Genomic DNA, 19,383 nt, shown 5'->3' on the forward strand with positions numbered 1-19,383 from the left:
CCAACAACTTGTTTTCATTACCCCGTGTCTCACCCCGGTATATACATCATTCTTGACAACTCCTCTTCGTGACAACAGCAGGGCATCCGACAATTCATATGAAGTTATAGCTGTTACATTATCTTTAGCCATAGCCTTGCTCCGTACCCACAGAACACTGCCATGTCATAGACGTACCCTACAGAGGTCGTCATACAATAATGGCGGTTCGATCCCCGTGTCACATCATTATAAAATACCTCCCCTTAACCAGATGCCTTGCTAACCCATTATATAAACCTCCCACACGGCACATCAAACAGGTTACATCATAAAGCCTCACACATCCTACAGCCTATCCACATTACATCCATAACTACCTGCAAGGTGTTAACTGTGGCGCCAAACAACAATTATGCTAGTGTTAATTGATCAGTCCATGCCCTGCCATCCTGGCCAAGGATTTTACATGTAAGCATCCCAGGGGAACACATCCACTTAAAATGTTCCCAGCATTGTGATCCGGATCCTACTGGGCAGCCTTGACTTCTTTGGCACTACTACCATGATGCCAGGTAATTGTGGGAGGGGAAACTCCCTCTCCTCCCAAATACTGCAGGAATCTTTTGGTGGTCGGGTCACTGGTCCACGTTCAGCCCCCAGGTGATCAGAGCCCTTGGAGGTCTGTGCACTGCTCGCCTGATTGTCTCTTTCTAGTGCTGCTCTCCAGTATGGGGAAACTGCTAGCTATTGTGAATGGCCTCCGCCACTTTTTCTGCTGATTGCTGTTGCTGCTCTCTCTACTGTTCACACAGCAGCTCCCTATGCTCTACTCTGAAGCAGGTCAAACTCTTTTTCTAGACCAGGCCGGCTCCTAGTAACTTTTAGGACCTTTGCAAGGGGGCACGTTAACCCTGCTCACTATCCCCTATGCAGAGGGGTGGTGATGTCATGGGGGAGGGGCTTGATACCCTGTCCCCCATGGAGAGGCGGAGCTTCCTCCTGGTAATTCACAGTTAACTTCTTCCTCCCCCTGCTGCTGCACTGGCAGGGGAGCGAGGCCTGTACTAGTGGCCCTGAGCACTTCTGATAGCTGGATCTGGGGCCAGAGGGGCGGAGCTTAGCACAATCATTGGCTGCATATCACAGTGGTACATGCCGCTTCACTGTGTAAGGGGGTACGCAGCAGCACTGTCCCCCAACACACTGTTCAGCCCTAGGGGCTTGCCTAAATCTATAGGAATGTAGATGAGCTGCAATACCAGACCTGACCTATGAACAAGAGTGGCGCTGCTATTGGAAACAAAACAAGCTCCTGTTTATTCACTAATCCTGGACGCCTCTTCTTTCCTTTCCTTGCAGGATCTTTTTGATTTACATTACATTGCTTGTGTTTATATGACAGAACATTAGCTAAAACACTAAGAGGTTACCTTTACATATTCCTTATTAAGTCTGATGCCATGGAGGGGGTCCTGAAGGTAGATGATAAATGTCTAATTGGCAGGGTTTCAGTCACTGGTACCCCCATCACGAGAATGGGGTCCCATATGCATAGAGTATTAGTCAAGCATACGTACTGCAACTAGATGCCCCCTCTATGGGACTGCCAGAGCTAGCCGAGCGCTGTACTTGTCTCCTAGACGCGTAACCTGTCTTGTGGAAGCTGATATGTTTAGATTATGGAAAACCTCTTTCAGGATAAGGAGGGAGTCCTGGGCTGCTTATGGAGGGGCAGGTTTACATGCGAAATCGTAAACTTTACTTTCATCCCTTACAGCAGCACAACGGGGGTGGGGGTGGGGTGGGCTCAATAGAGTACATGGAAGAGAGGGGGCCACATAGCAAAGATTAAACTGGGCCCCTTATTAAGCTGCTGGATTTTCGTACCCACTCCCTTTCCAAGACCCTTAAGACATTTCCCAACCAGCTTGTTTTCCAGCAATACAGTTGCTCTGGGGAGGGGAGTCCTGCGCTGGTTCCAGGCACCAAGGAGAAACGGGATAGGAGCCAAACATAGCTGACCTCTCGCTCCATAGCACTTGTATATTCTGCCTCTATGGTATATATGCCATTGGCTGTAACCAGTAGAATCCCCTAGGGGAACATTAGACTTACCTCCCAAAGAAAGTTTCCAAATATCCCACGTAAAGTCTATAGTGAGCTATAAAAGTGTGTCGAGGAGCCCATGAAGCCGCACTACAAGGAGTGTTCAGTCATTGAGGTACAGAGGGATCTAATGGAGTAATGGGGGATCCAGATCTGCTTCTGAGCAGATAGTAAAATCAATTCCTTCATCCAGCAACCTCATTTTTGAGTGCAAATTAAAAAATATGCCTTCTTTGCTACCAGAACAAAGTATGTGCCCCTCAAGGGTGGCTTTAAATGCTACTTTATTGCGATTTTCCAGAGAAGGTGACCCTTCATCATAGTGTAAATGTGTTCCTATCGTCATGGCTGGCCTCAGCTGCTGTATGTGCAACCCTCACAGGGCGCCGGCCATCAGCTTGTAGGGTGGCACCAAATGGATATAGACTGGGAGTAATGCCCCCCCCCCCCCTTAGGTCCGCCTGGCCAGGTGATCTTCTTCATGTGTGCGGCAGCATCTTGTGCAGCTACATGAATCATCCTTCTCCTGGCTCTGTTAGGACTTTGGTTCTGGTACTGTATTTATGTACTGACCTTGGCTCTGATATTTTACCTATGTCCTAAGGTTAAATTATGCTGTATTTATGTTATGAGCTTGGTTATGGCACTGAATTTATGTTATGAGCTTGGTTATGGCACTGAATTAGTGGTATGAGCTTGGTTCTATTATTGTATTTATGTTATGAGCTTGGTTCTCGTATCGTATCTATGTATTGATGTTAGTTCTGGTGCTGTATTTATGCCCTGAGCTTTGTTCTGGCGGTGTATTTATATTATGAGTGTGGTTGTGGTATTATATATACCATATTTTTCCGCTCTATTAGACGCACCGGACGATGAGACGCACCCATATTTTAGAGGCAGAAAATAGGGGGAAAATATTTTGAACTCACCTGGGGACAGTGCAGGGGATAGTACCGAGCGACGGAGCAGCAGAGCTGTGAAACACCGGAGCTCTGTGACAACGACACTCGTGTACGGGCCAAGGAAGGGAAGAATCCGATGGGTGGAGGTGGGAGGGCAGCAGCAGTTCCTGCCGGCACTTATCACTAATTAGCGGTATGTAAGGGGCAGCAATGCAGAGCTGAGAGAACTAGTAAATGATCGCGTTTGCTCACACAATCGCGAGTTTGTTTGCACGACCACAATTTAGTTTTCACAATTGCGTTTTAAACTTGCGATCGCGCTGCCAACCTTGAATCTCAGTACGTTTGCTCTGTAAGACGCACTGACTTTTTCCGGCACTGTGAATTGTGATTGTAATCGGTCTAACACACTAAAAATATTCGGCTTTGTATTTAAACGGTCGATTTGACGGAAAATTGGAAATGATAATCTAAATATTAGAAAACGGATGAAACGTGTTGGAAGATCGCTGAGTAAACATCGACGTAACCGTCGTGTCGTCTCCATGATTCAGACTGAGCATCACTCCAACTTCCAGAAGTGCATCCTGTATATTGCCTGGCGTCAGTCCTTGCGCTGCAGCATCACCTGGAGTCGTGCGCAGCCAGTAGTCATGTCTGCTTGTATCTGGTGGGGTCAGTGTGCAGCATGTCCGCCCCCTCCCTCCTTCTTCTCCCCTCACACCCTCTTTCCGCCCTCCCTCTGCCACCTGACGTCAGCCTGGCTCTGCTCTCAGTCTTCAGCTTCTGCAGGCTGCTGTAACATATAGGACCATGGATATACTGATCCTGCTCTCCCTGTGCCTGCTCAGCTGCAGAGGTAAATGAAGCACATTTGCTAATGGCATGTCAGGCTGTCACTAGCTGCACCCCCTGTATATGTACTTTATGTATGACTTACATGTGCATCCACTGGCTGCAGGGATGTATACATATATATGCCTATCACTGCCTGTGTAGTGCTGGGGATGACTGTTTACCTTAGAGGGTTCATTTACTTCCGCTAAGGTGGGATACTTTGTGATGCTTATTATGGGTCTGATGGATTTAAAAAATGAAGATGCACAAAAATAGAGCCGCACTGCAGTGAATGGAGACTTCAAAGGAATAGAAAGTTACAGCTGGGAAACTGCTCGAGAGGTTTAATAGTGATGTACATGGCAGTAATGGCAGTGAGGATCGCTGGGTGAGGTCTGGAGGATGGCTGTTTATGTAGCGATTGGTCTTATCATCAGATCACAATTCACTGATAATATAGAGCAAACTGATTGGAGGCATCAAACTGCTAAACGATCAGCTACAAAAACAAACAAACAAACTGTAACATAAATCTCACACGTTTCCCTTTATGGTGATTCATTTTGCTACAGTGGAACTGAAATTGCAACAAAGTTGCCAAAAGCTCTGTGTATGAATGAGCAGCTCAGAGGATCGTCTCCTGATGAATGACTTGGGGACCTTTCACACGTGCGGAATGTTTCTTTGAGATGCACCTAAAGAAACACCTTAACCCCTTCGTGACCGGCCTATTTTGCACTTTACCGACAGAGTGATTTTCATTGTCACAATACAAGAGCCATAACTCAGTGACGTAGCCTTGTGGGGGCTTGTTTTTTGGTGCACTCTGGGGTACATATAATGTGTTGTAGAACTTTCATTACATTTGGGGGGGGGGGGGGATGGAAAGATGTACAGAAATTCCACCATTGTTTTTTGGGTTTTGTGTTTACAGCGTTCATCATTCTGTAAAAATAAGATGACTTTCTTATTTGAATTGGCGCGATTACTGCGATACCGCGGATATGGAGATTTTTCTAATTTTTACTACCTTTTGCATTACAATGAATTCTCAGCATTCTAAGCCCCGTGGTAGTTGTGGTTCTCCATCAGCGGAGCTCTGTGGGGACTTTTTTGTGGGAAGAGTTGTAGTTTTATTGGTAACATTTTGAGGTACATCTGACTTCTGGATTGCATTTTATTCTATTTTTTGGGAGGCGAACAAAAGAAAAATAGCAATTCTGGTGTTAGTTTTTTTAAGTTATTTTTATGGCGTTCATCATCCTCAATAAGGAACAAAATATTTTTTCTCTTTGGGTCATTATAGACATGGTAATACCTATTATGTGTTAAAAATTGGGGGTATTTTTTCCATTTAAACGGGGTTTTGTAGGAAAGATGTGCATTTTTTTCCCTTCAATTAAACTTTAGTGAACTTTTTTCTACACTATTTTTCGTCCCTGAAGGGGACTTGAAGCTATGATCAATAGAATAGTACATTGCATTACTTATGTAGTGCATTCTACTATGTCTATGATAGCAGCCTATTAGGCTCTGCCAGAAGTGGGGTCTAATAGGTCAAGTTACATGGCAGACATGGAGGCCTTTATCAGGCTTCCGGTTGGCATGGAACCCATTGATACTTTGCGATTACCCTGCAGGGTGCTATTGGGTGATAACTAGTGATGAGAGAGCATACTCGTTAAGGGCAATTGCTTGAGCGAGCATTGCCCTAAGCGAGTACCTGCCCGCTCGAGAGAAAAGGTTCAGCTGTCGGCAGCGGGCAGGGAGCGGCGGGGAGGAACGGAGGGGAGATCCCTCTCTCCCTCTCTCCCCTCCCCATGCTTACTGCTACAACTCACCTGTCACCCCCGCCGGCAGCCGAACCTTTTCTCTCGAGCGGGCAGGTACTCGCTAAGGGCAATGCTCGCTCAAGCAATTGCCCTTAGCGAGTATGCTTGCTCATCTCTAGTGATAACCCCTCTCCCCACCCCTCTGCTGTTATTTGCTTACAGGCTGCAGTTGCTATTGATTGTGGCATGTAAGGGGTTAAACTGCCAGTATCTGAGGTTTCTCCATTCCTGGCTGTTAGAGCAGGAGCCTGGCTGTAAGTAGTCAGCCAATCCACTGCCTTAGGGCTTATTAAGACGAACACATTTGCACAGGCATTTCCATACATTAAAAAGTCGCATGTATAACACGATTGAGATGCATTTGGTTTTAATTGCTTCATTTAGACAAAAGCGGTTTGTTTTTTTGTGCAAAATATTTCTGTGAGACACAATAGGAGCTGCCCCCATCCTATCCTTCTGGGCCGCAGCTTTTATACAGCACAGATAGGTCCTGCCCTATCTTTCGCCTTGTTACTCAGAAACCATAGACTTCTATGGCAGCTGGAAAAAAAGGGAGGGGGAGGGAGTCACCCTGTGGAAAATCTGGGAAAAGAACACGGCTCGCCGTAATTAGGCATTTTATTGCCATCGCTTCAGCGTGTTTTTTTTACCGGAGAGCCGCAGCGCCTGCTGTGAATGGCTTTAAAAATGGCTATTACGATTGGGACTCAGGCTCGTTAACAATCCAGTCATGCAAATATACATTTCATACGGGCAAACGTATATATGCATACGCCATTAGGGCTCCTTCACACGAGCATATGTGTATATACATTCGCCCGTACGGAACGTAGATTCACAAGGCAGGATCCGTCTTTCTGATTTTCTGTTTCAAACTCCCGTTAAATTTTAAAGGTAAAACCAAAGATTTTTGCCCTGTTAATGCGCGATTACGCTGCGTAGCGGCAAGCATAGTGGCGCATAGTCCGTGTGAAGAAGCCTTCAGGTGCTTCTTGTAGAACTATTCTGCACGTGGGAAAGGTCCTTTGAGGAGAACCGATGCGCACTGCCAGCCAAGTAGAGATCACTTTATCAGGAGCTGCACAGCTTTCTCCCTTAAAGGGAAAGTGCGGCGTCTGGAAGTGACCCGGCCTCCATCTACTCTTTCTGCATTGATTGCTTAGAATTTCTGTCGTGAGTTTGAGTTGCATACAGAAAAACTGGTGCAAAACCGAGCCGTGAACATTTGCCTTATTTAGTAAAAGTTTCTAAGGTCTCGCTCCAAACAATGAAGCTCCTGGGCTGAACGTGTGCCTCAGTGTGATTACTAGCAGGCTGGCTGAATGGCATGCATATCTGGGCTATACTCTATGGGTGTGCCTTGCTCTCACTGGGTGTGGATGGGGATGCTGGGCAGAAATGTAACTGGGACTATTTTAGTGATGATATGCAGCCCCTCCTAAATTCTCCCCCATGGCCTTTCAGTGGAGGCACACTATGCAGATTGTCTAACATTGGCATTTACTCATTCTGACCAAGAAACCCCCAAATGGATCTCCCCCTATTCAGGAGTGACCTACTAACCCCTCTGTCGTCATACCATCCGCATCAGCCTTCCCACCCCTTTCCTTATAAATGTACTCCACAATAGATGATTGTGGAGCCCCCATAATGCGCTGATTAATATGCTATGCTTTACCATCCGTTTACTGGCAGAGGATATTACACATGGGGATCTCATCCCTCCGCGGACAATGCCCGCTGGAATTTCAGTTGGTGTCATATTGTTCTGTGAGCCATCTTGGTGGACTCATTCCAAGTCTATGACGTTGGTCTTGGGGCCCGGAGGATTCTCTCTTCAGTTATTCATTTGGTATCACTTTATGTCTTGCAATCGTCATTAATGGAACAGCGGTCCTATATTATGTAGTGTAGAGAAGAGAGCAAACAGGGGTAATGGTGCGCTGGGTAGGAGGATCACTTGCAAGCAATGCATTTCGGTAAGTTCATCTGGCCTGATTGACAACCACAAGGAACGTTCATAGTTAAATAGACCGCGGGGACAGAGCAGATGAAGTCACAAGTCATGTGATCGTATCACATGATGATGCCACATCAGGGTCATAGCTATAGGGGGGCATAGGTAACAATCGCTAACAGGGTCTGGAGCCCTATGAGGCCCAAGGGCCACTTCATCATATAAGGAAACACCACTGTTATAAATAACGCATGGATGATTGGGGGCCCGTGTTACAGATTTGGCATTGGGTCCCCCAATATTCAGCCTCTGCCCAATCTTTTAAGATTGTAGTAATGCCCTCACCTGTTAGTGTTGCATCGATGAGACACAATGATGCTGAGCAAAGTTGTGTGAGGGCCCCCATGCTGAACTTTTGCACACGGGGACACAAGAGAACAGTCATGACAATATATATCAAGAGATATGAACAAGATAACCGGGGAAAGCAAGACGTAAGAACGTCATAACTTGGAGATATACAGAAGAACTTGACGAATAGGAAGAAGAACATCGAAAAACTGAAATATGGGAATTAGTTAACAAATTGGTAATAACATACCATAACAATAATCAAGATATAGAATGCCGTGAAAATAGACATAAAATATGCAGAATCTGGTGACAATTAGCACGAGGGGGTCCGGTGTGATCAGACTGTGCGCCCAGCCGTGTGAAGGAAGGATAATATGAGGGGGGGGACCCGAGGCAAGAAAGAGGGAAAGGGATGTGGAGACAAGAGGAATAAAGTAGATGGAAAGAGAACAGAAAGGTAATCCACCAACCTGATTCAGTGCAGTCATCGCGGCCGCTGGGGATCCAGCACATCATCTAAAAGCCCAAAAGGCCTCGCCTTGCCGAGGGCGTGAGAACCTATCAGGGATAGTGAATGAGATTCGTTCCATCGGAGTAATATGGAGGAGCGTAAAGTCAGAATTCTGAGCTCCTGATTAGCATTTTGCGCAGTCAGTCTGCAGCTCCGGTCTGCCATCGGCCGCCGCTGCAGGTTCTGTGACCCCTGACCTCTCCCCCAGCATCTAGACTGTATATAGACCGGTGTCTGCGTGCAGGAATGCAGACACTGGGGGGAGATATCCAGGGCCACAGACTCTACGGTGGGGGCCGCCGCAGACTGGCTGAGTGATATAATTACAGTATATGGCCGTGGCCCCTGTTCGCTAAGGGGCTGGGTCACAATTGCAACCCCTGCGACCCTAGCAGTACTCCGGTGTCCTCATGTATGTTCCATCACAGGACCAGAAGTTGCCAGTTTTGCTTGGATTTAGCAAAGAGTTCCTGTCAAAGTGACTTACAAGGAAACGCTGCCGACCCTTACACTTCCTAGCACTAGAACAAGGGAAAAAAAAGTAGGACACGCAAAACGACGGGATGTGGGAAGTTGGCAGCTTTACTCACAGATGGAGCAAAGCACCGGCGTACCACTAGGGGTCACAATTGTAGCGATTGGGGGGGGCGGGGGGGCAAGGACACCCGCTGTATACTGTACCACTGTCACAGCTTGCAGGCCAGCTACAGGTGGCACTCAGGGAGAGGAGAGCCGTCACCTGGGGAGCCAGCAGCAAACCCCTGCGGCGCTGCGTCCTCCCTTTCACTGAGAGACTACTGTTGGGGTTGGTCCAGCCATTAGTGTCTGATGGCAGAGGAGGAGAGCGGACCATGCAGTGTAACCAGGTATGTACCACATGTAAACATATATGTTTGGCTGGTATAAGTCGCACCAGCTGTACATATATAATTATATACAGGAGATACCCAGGTTATACCAGCATGCTCCATATCACTATATACAGGATGCATAACTTATACCAGCTGTACATATATAATTATATACAGGAGATACCTAGGTTATACCAGCATGCTCCATATCACTATATACAGGATGTATAACTTATACCAGCTGTACATATATAATTATATACAGTATATACCCAGGTTATACCAGCATGCTCCATATCACTATATACAGGAGATGCATACCTTATACCAGCTGTACATATACAATTATATACAGGAGATCCCCAGGTTATACCAGCATGCTCCATATCACTATATACAGGAGATGTATAACTTATACCAGCTGTACATATATAATTATATACAGGAGATACCCAGGTTATACCAGCATGCTCCATATCACTATATACAGGACACACCCAGGTTAATATGAGCCGGTGGCGGTCAACAACAATGCTCTGTGGACTCAGTGTTTACTACTAGAGTAGAGGTGACGCTGCTAGAAGATCTCCAGGATGTCCGCTGCGTTTTAGGATCTTACATATAGGTCACAAATGGCCATATGATATTCATCAGAGCTCAGTTATCTAGTAACTAATAACTAATGCTGCTGACATCTCTGTATATGACCCAAAAACCACCACTGGCCCCGGTCAGACGGCACCCCGTGCAGAACCCCTCCCCCACACCCACCATCATGAGAAAAAACATATACTGCACTCTGATGGGAAGCAAGCCTGTATACTGCTTCAGCAGAAGGTAACAAGATAGCAGTATCTCCACGCTAGAACAGCTCAGGGGATAAATACTGTACCAGGATTGAGTTCATAACAGAAATACAGCTCCAGTGCATAGATACAGTACCAGAACCAAGTCATGTCATAATTACAGTACCAGAACCAAGTCATGTCATAGATACAGTACCAGAACCATCTTATTATTTTGCATAAAGTGCACCAAAATCTGCATGATTTGGAGTCGATTTATGTGCAAATTTCTGCAGGATTATTGGGGAAATTTCTGCAGCAACCCCTTTAGGCCGCTGTCCATGGCAGTATTTAGCTAGCGAAATTCCACCGCGGGGGACGAGGGGGGAGCGCTGACAGGTCTCAGCGGTGAGCCTATCTTACAGGCTCACCATGGCATGCTGGGCCTTAAATCCCGCAAGCGGAAAATTGCTATGATTCTCGATATGAATTTGCGATATGGACGGAAGTCACACGTGACAGAAGCGCATTCATTCCCATCTGTCTCTTCACTGGAGCCGTTCGTCCTTCGGAGCGCGGGGCCGCAACGGAACAGTCGCTGCATGTAGTGTTTTTGGGTGATTCTTGCCCTATTTCCTCTGAGAGCCTGAAGGCACACCCCATCGCTCTCGCAGGTAAATGCGGTTTTCATTCAAGTGCGACGCGGTTTTTCTATTTTCATGCCTGTAAATCCTCGGTCCAGTCATGTGATGGGTTTTTCTTGTGAAAATCGCGGGTTTACAAGTGCGCTATCGGTCCGCGTTTGTTCACCTTGCCAGTGCGGACGCACCCCACGTGAAGCTGCCCGGGGGGCTGAAACAGACGGGCGGGTTTTGGTCTTGTCTTGCAGCCATGACAATCACAGCCGTAAAACGGGAGGGAAGAAAAGCATTGATTTCAGTGGCTTCGTTCTCACTACTGGGATTCGGGCGCACTAATATCACGCACGAGAAAAGATACGACTTATCCTCAGACTCCCGCGCCATAGCACAGAGTCAAAAAGCGAAACCTTGGTTGATGCGCTAATACACTCCGTAGCGGCCAGCGGTGCCCACGTGTGTAAACACTGAGGATGTATTCGCACGGGCGAGTGCAGGTCTGTGACTATCCGTCCTGCGTCACGCTCCGCTCTTCTGCACTGCGGATGCATTTGGCCTTATAAACGCATCGCTGTACGTGAAAGCGTGTCGTTTGAACACATGAAAAAATATCACACGCGCCTTCAATAGTCCAAACTGTAGAAAATCGCATTGCGCCTGTATGCAAATCCCACGGCTGCCATTCTTTCACGCCCCATAGGAAATAAATAGCGATTTTTTTGAACAAGAATCACCCAAAAATAAGACATGCAGCAATTTTTATACCTCTAAGGCTGCCTACACACGGGCAAGCGTGAAACTCGGCCCGACGTCGTGCTCGCCAACGTGTGATCCTGCGGCGCGGCTTTCGGCCATGTTGGAGAAGCGGCAAGTGTTTTACTTCCATTCGCTCTACTGAGGGGCGATGTGCGTTCTCGTTCTCCCGGGTAAAGCCGCCCTAAGTCACTTATATTCCACGTAATACTGTTCTGTACGGAAGCTGAATCGGCGTCAGCTCTTAGTAAAACCAGCGGGCGGTCTGGCAGCCGAGAATTAAAGTGCATGAATTCTGCTGTGTGAGGCCAAAGACTCTAATTCTCTCACGTGTGGTAGGGGGGCTACATTACACTGTGGGACCCTCCTTCCCCCCAGCACTCTGGAGGCCCCCGCTCATCCTGTGGAATCAGTTGGAGGGCCGCTGATTTAATGAGATGCAGTTCATTAGTTTTATTTCTCATCACCCCATTGCTTCCTCTCTATAAGCGCTGAGTGTGACTATCCTGCCCCGTCCTATCATATGAAAAGCCGTGTAAGAGGGGTGAGCTGCACCCGGCTCCCCTCTTACAGATCACAGCAGTTCTGCCTCCACGGGGGAAGATATATGGAGATGCAGAAGATGATACATTCACCCCTGTGTTCTGCCACATGCGGTCATGAAGCGATACCAGCGGGGGATGTTTGTCGCGGTGTAACGGGAAAGTAAGGCACTGTGCGATAGTGGCGCTATGTACCAGATGGGAGTTTACAAGTACTGTTGCGGATATACTGAGTCCACGAGGGTCACGACATGTAGCGAAATCATAGTAAGACGAGGGACACGGCTGATACCGTGTTTCCCCCAAAATAAGACAGTGTCTTATATTAATTTTTGTTCAAAAAGGTTTAACTTTTTTACATGTATAACCGTCTGGACACTATTTAAATTGACTTTTTTAAATTAACTGTTAGTAGGGCTTAATTTTGGAGTAGGGCTTATATTTCAAGCATCCTCAAAAAGCCTGAAAAATCACTTTGCATCCTCAAAAATTCTGGAAAATCATGCTATGTCTTATTTTCAGGGGATGTCTTATTTTCAGGGAAACAGGGTAGTTGTGAGTACAAGATTGAAGCCCCTTGTCGTACCGAGGACCATCAGCTTTCAGTATGTATCTCCAGAACTCCCTGATGTTTTAGGCCATATTCTCCTCAGGAGCGGAATCACCTAAATTACGCTTTGCTCCAGAAAAGTTGTTGTTTTATTAAACTAAAGTGCGCCCTCTGTCTGTCACCGCCGCGCCGTAATACTCCGCCCACCTGCTGCATCCCAACTAGAGAACCCCATTAACGGTAATTAGTCATGGATACAATCTATAGTGACGGTAATAAGGCTTTCCAGTCTTCCGCTCCTCCTAAGTGAGTTGAGCGACTCCGAAACACGTTATTGGTTTTACTTTAATGACAACATTATTTATTCAAGCGTGAAGGAAGACGCCGCGGGCAAAAACGGAATTACATTCTTCTTCTACATCCGGGAGGGATGATTAGAGCCGGGCGCTTCTTATGGAGGACACTTAATTATTCCTTCATTACAAGACCCTCCGAGTTCTCTCTATAAACAAAACCGTCATCTGAAGTCCTCTCATGGAAGTGGGTGTAAGACTGCGGGGAGTCCTTGTATATGGGCTGACTCTGAGTCCGATGTATCAAGGACCAGTCGATAAAACACATCAGCCGGCACTCTTCATAATTTCTTTTCCAAGGGTCAGATAGCGCTGGTAAGGGGATGAATGATTGTCAATACAATTGTTTGTTCCCACAGAGCTGTCATTGGTCAGCTGCACTTCTCATCATTCATATGGGGACTTGTGAAGCACAGCTGTCAGCAGTAGCGACTCCACTCTGGACAGAGATAAGCCCAGGAGGGGTTTGACTTACCCCTAAGTGGCAGGTGGGGTTATGCAGAGTCCAGGCTTCCCACTACCGGCAGGACAGATGGTTCATCTCCTGCCCTCTCCACCATTCCTGGAGGTGTAAGGGGGTATAAACTGTTACTCTTCCATATTAGCTGTGTAGGAAGAAGAGACAGGAAGCAGTTGAGAGAGGTGCTTGGGGAAGGACAGAGGTTGAAGCAGGAGCCTCTCCCGGTGTACTGCAGTGTTGTAGGTCAAGTCCTTAAGGACGGCTCCTTCCAAGAGGGAGATACAGCCCTTGAGAAGCTTGCAGATTGTTCGGAGAGCAGCTAAGCTGCGGACAGCTCTGCTTTGTGTTACAGAGCTCTGGCTACTCTCCTGCGGGCAGTTTTCTTCTGATAAACAGGGAAAAGAGTGCTAAATGGTGAAGTCAGTGCCACGTGGTTCCTCCATTCCCTCCCCTATGATGATGCGGAACCTGTGCTAGCAGGCCTGGACGGAAGTCATCCTTGGTCATCCAGACGTAGAGTTATTACAGGCATCCCTCATTAGTGGAACTAACGACTGTTTAGCCAGAAAATTCTAATTGTTTGCTGACCCTGCTCAACCAGGCCAGGAGTGTGACTAACAACCGTTCATACAGACTCGTGAACGCTACTGGTAGACTGAGATATCTGATCACCGGGTCACACGTTACTGTTTTCCTGTTTTACGGTTAATAAAGCATTGTTTGTTCATAATGGCGACTCTCGCGCCCCATGTCCATCAGGCCATCGTTGAGCCAGAGGACTGGGTAAGTCCTGAACCCGCTGCTTGCAGTACCCGACACAGGCTCAGCTTTCACTTGACCATCTTAAACCGTATAACTGTAAGAGAACTCTCGGTTGCAAGGATGACGCTGAGCGAGACTCCGGCCAACAGTCTTCCAACTCCACATAGATTACAGCAGAACAACTTTTGTTACCAGTAAAGCTGCTCTGTTACCGGTGGGATGAACAGGCTGGGGAGCGGGTGACGGACTCTGCCAGAACCGGATGGTGATGAGCCCACAATTGTAATTCAGATCCAGGACCAAAACTCTTTCACGTTCGGCACTTCTCTTGTTGGGCTTGTCCTTCTCTTTGCACCTCAGCTCACACTTAGCTACAAGTGCACCACACAGAATGGTGCCGGACCCTCTTGTGCCAACTCTGCCACACTCACCCAGCACCACTTTGCAATAAACAACATATAAAGGGCACTTGTCGTCAAGTTTTTACAATGCAATTACGATATAAATTAACCGCACTGCTAATGAGATTTCCTTACCGCTAATTAGTTCTGTAATCCGTGTCCCGGTACCTTTTCAACCTGCTTTTGAGGTTTTCCTGCACTGTATTAAAATGAGTGGAAAAGAGTCTGATTTTTCCCCTCCGTGCCGCCCCTGTTCTTGATTGGCAAGCATGCTGATATCCTGTGTTTGCTATAGTACCGCACAGGCGCCGTAGAGCATCCTGCCTGCGCTGTGTGCCTCGGCTCTCCCTCACTTGCTGCGCATGCGCCTTGATCGTTGCTCTCACAGTCATCTGACCGCAGACACAGCGGGAGTAACAATCCTCACATCCACGCAGTATGTCAGCGTAGTCACAGCTAGTAAGAGAGCGCTGCGGGGCGCAGGCGGGGTTAGCTACGACACATGCGTGGCATTACAATGAAGAAGAGGAATCGGTATACATGCCAATCAAGAACAGGGACATGCCGGTGCGGAGCCGAGGGAAAATCTGACTCTCTTCAGTTTATTAGAATACAGCGGGGAAAAACCTCAAGAGTAGATTGTAAAGGGCACAGATTACAGAACCAAACAGCGATAAGCAAATCTCATGAGCAGCGCTGGTAGAGGTTTATTGTGCATGACCCGTTCCCTATACAGACACAGATCCCATAAAATAACAGCATCAACGTTTATCCCTTCTACATGTCCCGCCGACCAGCTGATGTACGGGCATTTGCTTGTTGGCTGGTTGCCCTTTATTACATCCCCGGGCGGCAGACTCTCACTAATCAGATATTGGTGACCCATCCGAAGGTCCGGCATTCTATGTTTCACTCTTCACCCTTTCTACATTATTTCAGCAGATATGAACCCTTCTAAACAAAAGCTACCAGATGTTATATGAGAAAATGTTGTCCAATCAAATGAGGCAGAGCTGGAGGTTTGGGGTTTTGTACAACTGTGCAGGGAGAAAACAAGACAAAGCATGAGGATTTCTCAAAAGCAGGACACTATCAGAGCAACTGAGGAGCAGAGCGAAGCGCCATGCAGAGCTAAAGTATTCACCGCAGCATGCACTGCACTAGATCAGTCTAGTCTCGCAGGGATGCCCCTCTTCTGGGCTACACTGTCATATGGCACTGCTCCCCAGGGCCGCAATAACACTTAAAGGCTGCGGACGGCTTGGGGGTTAGGGGGGGGGGGTGAGGAATTATTTCACTTTAATGCAGATATTTTGAGGTGACAATCATTTTGCGGTGGAGTTTGATTAAACATGTTGCCCGGTTTATTTTCTGCACCTTCTGCATATCACTGTATATAGACACTGCGGTCCGGCTCCCGGTAGATCAGTCAGTGTGCCGGACTGATGCTGGCTCATAGCCCTTATGGCTTGTCTCCTGCAGGCTCACAGCCCTTATGGCTCACTGATGCTGGCTCACAGCCCTTATGGCTTGTCTCCTGCAGGCTCACAGCCCTTATGGCTCGTCTCCTGCAGGCTCACAGCCCTTATGGCTCGTCTCCTGCAGGCTCACAGCCCTTATGGCTCACTGATGCTGGCTTACAGCCCTTATGGCTCGTCTCCTGCAGGTTCTTATCAGCTAATTTATGGCAACGACAAAGATGCACTTCAGTACGGTCATAAACTAGCAGATAAGACGATGCAGGAGAGGAGAGAGCGGAGGGGAACGGAGGCCCTTGTGCACGGGACGACTGTTGGATGCGCCTGACAGCCGACTCAGCGATGATTGTTCCTGATGTTATACGGGAGGATCATTGCTCGGGGGGCGCAGCGGGTTGGGATCATTCCGGCTGCTTGTCTACATTCATAGATGAACAACTGCCTGTTTACACGTTTTTTTTTATGCCTGACGAATAAATTATTGATTGTCATTTAGGGTTATGCAGGTATTCCCACTGAATTCATGCGGGTGAGTGGGTATATAGAAGATGAATGATATATGGTGTGTGTGTGTGTGTGTGTGTATATATATATATATATAAGGAATGATATATATTATATAAGAGGAATGATGTATATAAGGGGTATATATAAGAGGAATGATCTCCCTGCTTCTGTTGTCCCCATATTTATCGTAAGATGTCCATGTAATATGCAGAATAGGCTTAAAAAAATCAATGAAATCATTAGTGTCAGAAGAAGCAGAACTAAAAGCTCCTGGAGATCTGAATGATGGGTTCTGCAGACACTTTAACTACTTTAAATGCTTTCTACTAACATTGCTGAAAAATGCAAATCTCCACTGAAGCCGTAGCAAGCCCCCCCCCCCCCTACCCCCGCCCCTTCCACCGATGACGCTGCTGGAGATGTTCAGCCTTCATATGCCGATTGTCATGATGTTCCACACATTATACAAGCTGGTAAGATGGAACAATACCTCTACAGCGCCCCCTATTGGAAGGCAGCATTCCTGCATCAATGTAAGAGCTTTTAACAAGCCTCGTAACAATGACTGGAATTATAAGCCAAAGCCGGCGTCTTCTCCAGAAGAGGGAGACAAACCATATACAGACTGTTTCGGGATGATTGCCCCCCAGCAGTGTGCAGTAGGTTGCTGGCTTGGCTGTGGTTTGGGAAGAGTAAGGTTTTTATCCTTGGGAATGACGTTGACTTGCAGGAATGCTGCTTTCCAATAGGTGGCGCTGTAGAGGTATTGTTCAATCTCCCATTTGCATACATTTCCCAGAGGATCATGCATGGCCTTATTAGTCTCCTCACTAGGTGCTCGCCCCAAGGATAAACCATACCTTTCCCCACCCACACATTTGCATATTCACTAACAGCGTTATATGAAGTCACCTACATTTTGGCCTAATAACCTGATATACTGTTAAGTGTTCGACAAGGAATTCAGCCTGAACTTTATCTCTGTCCCATGCAAAGACACCGCCCAGTAAGTTTCTCACACGCCATATTCTAATGAGCTGTGGACCACCCAATGGGCGGTCTGCCTCTGGCAGCGGTTCGAGCCCCCTTTTGTGTGGAGTGACGTCTCCAACTCTGCCCACTGGAGACATCATGCGTTCCACCTCCAATGTGCTTGTGCCGCATTGACAACAGCGCATGACATCAGTCCGACTGAAAACCAGTCGCTGCGCATGCGCCTGATAGCTCTGGTTGGTGTTAGTACATTGGAGGAGGAGCGCATGATGTCTGCAACGGGCAGCGCTGAAGGCGTTACTCAGCAAGAAAGAGGGTGGTTTTTAGGCAGGAAGAGAACCCAGACCGCTGTCAGAGGCCGACCGCCCATCCACTGATCTGGGGCTGATTAGCATATGGCTTGCGGGAAACGTATTGGGCAATATTTTTGCATGTTTGGAAAAATAAGGGTAACGCTGGACTCTTTATAGCGTCCCTCACTTTACAGTATATTGTGGGAGTAGGCTTAACATTTTCTAATAGGAATGCCACCCTTCGCCCGGCCCTGCCCCCCCGGCCGGTGACCCCGTGTACCTCTCTTTTCTTTCTCTGCACTGTGGATGTCCTGGTTGGTGCGCCGTCAGACATGTGCAGTACAGCCTTTTTAAAAAAAAAATGTTTTGTTTTGCCGCACTGTTGCTAGGCGATGGCGCGGCTCCCGCGACCATTCCGTAATGTCAATTACGTAAGGCCTGTGGATCAGACGGCTTCCATTGACTTCAATGGAAGCCATCCCCCGGAAACCGCACTAAAATAGAGCATACTGCGATTTTTATAAAATCCGCATGTTGCGTGGAGCGGAGGAATCTCCTCGCACATCTACGGGCAAATTGAGTGGCGAATCACCAGCGTGGAATCTACAAATTGAATTTGCCCCATGTGCAGGCGGCCTTACTCAGACTTCCTCACCCTTCCAATATGCTAATGAGCTTCATCCCCTAAACATTAGGTTGTCCGGTGGTTTTTATATTTTTCCTCTATAGGAGAGGGAATATCTAACTTTAATTACAGAATGTATCAGTTGCTGTCTGCCATTCAGGGCCACGAAATATGCCATTTCAGTTGCAAATGTGTTCATCCTTAAAGCATGACTGACTTTTTATAATACATGCAACATGCCAGACCTAGGAGGGGTGAAGCAGCCAGGGAAATTGGGATGGTGGTCACAGTGGCTCTGCTGCTGCTCCTGGCAAGGTGGTAGAGGTGTTCTGGACATGGTGCTAAACACTGGTAAAATTTGGCAGTTCTCACTGCACACTGCCTGCGGGGCCAGGCAGGGTAAGATGGTGATACCCCAGTGGGCCGCTACCCGTGAAGTCAGGCAAGGTAGGATGTTGCTTTGTTGTGATGCCAGTCTGTGTACAGGTTGATAAAAATTGATGAACTAAACAAACATGGGGGAGCAACCTCTGTTCTTCCTGGAGTGCTTAGTGTGGTACCTCAGTGCAGATGATGATGATATAGATGGTGGGAAGTGACTACAGGAGTCGGTTGTACAGTGAACCAAACTGTTTTATTCTTCAGGAGCTGATGACAGATAGACTTGACTTGTTGCATACAGTTCACAGACTTCAGTAGAAACAGCTACAGCTGCAAGCATTAATTACTTCTCCAGATCCTCAAGGACATGATACAGGGAAATACAATTATCCTTGGTGCGTTGCATTTTAGCTTTGTTCCCTAGCTGAGACTGACTCTGACCAACTTGTTTTCCATTCTGCTTGGCTGACTTAGATAGCCTTCTATTCTCCTCTTCTCTCTCTCCTCTGTTGCTAAAAAGGTTCTTG

The 19,383-nt window shown here is 47.3% G+C and overlaps 1 protein-coding gene across 1 annotated transcript in view; it reads left to right on the top strand.

Moving 5' to 3' along the window:
- The first annotated feature begins 3,744 nt into the window (after window positions 1–3,744).
- Window positions 3,745–19,383, top strand: part of MCAM (melanoma cell adhesion molecule) — a 66,866-nt gene continuing 51,227 nt past the window's right edge. The window contains exon 1 of the mRNA XM_066606099.1: window positions 3,745–3,852. Coding sequence (XP_066462196.1) covers window positions 3,807–3,852 — 46 coding nt within the window. The 5' untranslated portion in view covers window positions 3,745–3,806. The remainder of the gene's footprint in view (window positions 3,853–19,383) is intronic.

The sequence above is a fragment of the Eleutherodactylus coqui genome, chromosome 6 (genome assembly GCF_035609145.1).
Source record: "Eleutherodactylus coqui strain aEleCoq1 chromosome 6, aEleCoq1.hap1, whole genome shotgun sequence".
NCBI classification, from domain to species: domain Eukaryota; kingdom Metazoa; phylum Chordata; class Amphibia; order Anura; family Eleutherodactylidae; genus Eleutherodactylus; species Eleutherodactylus coqui.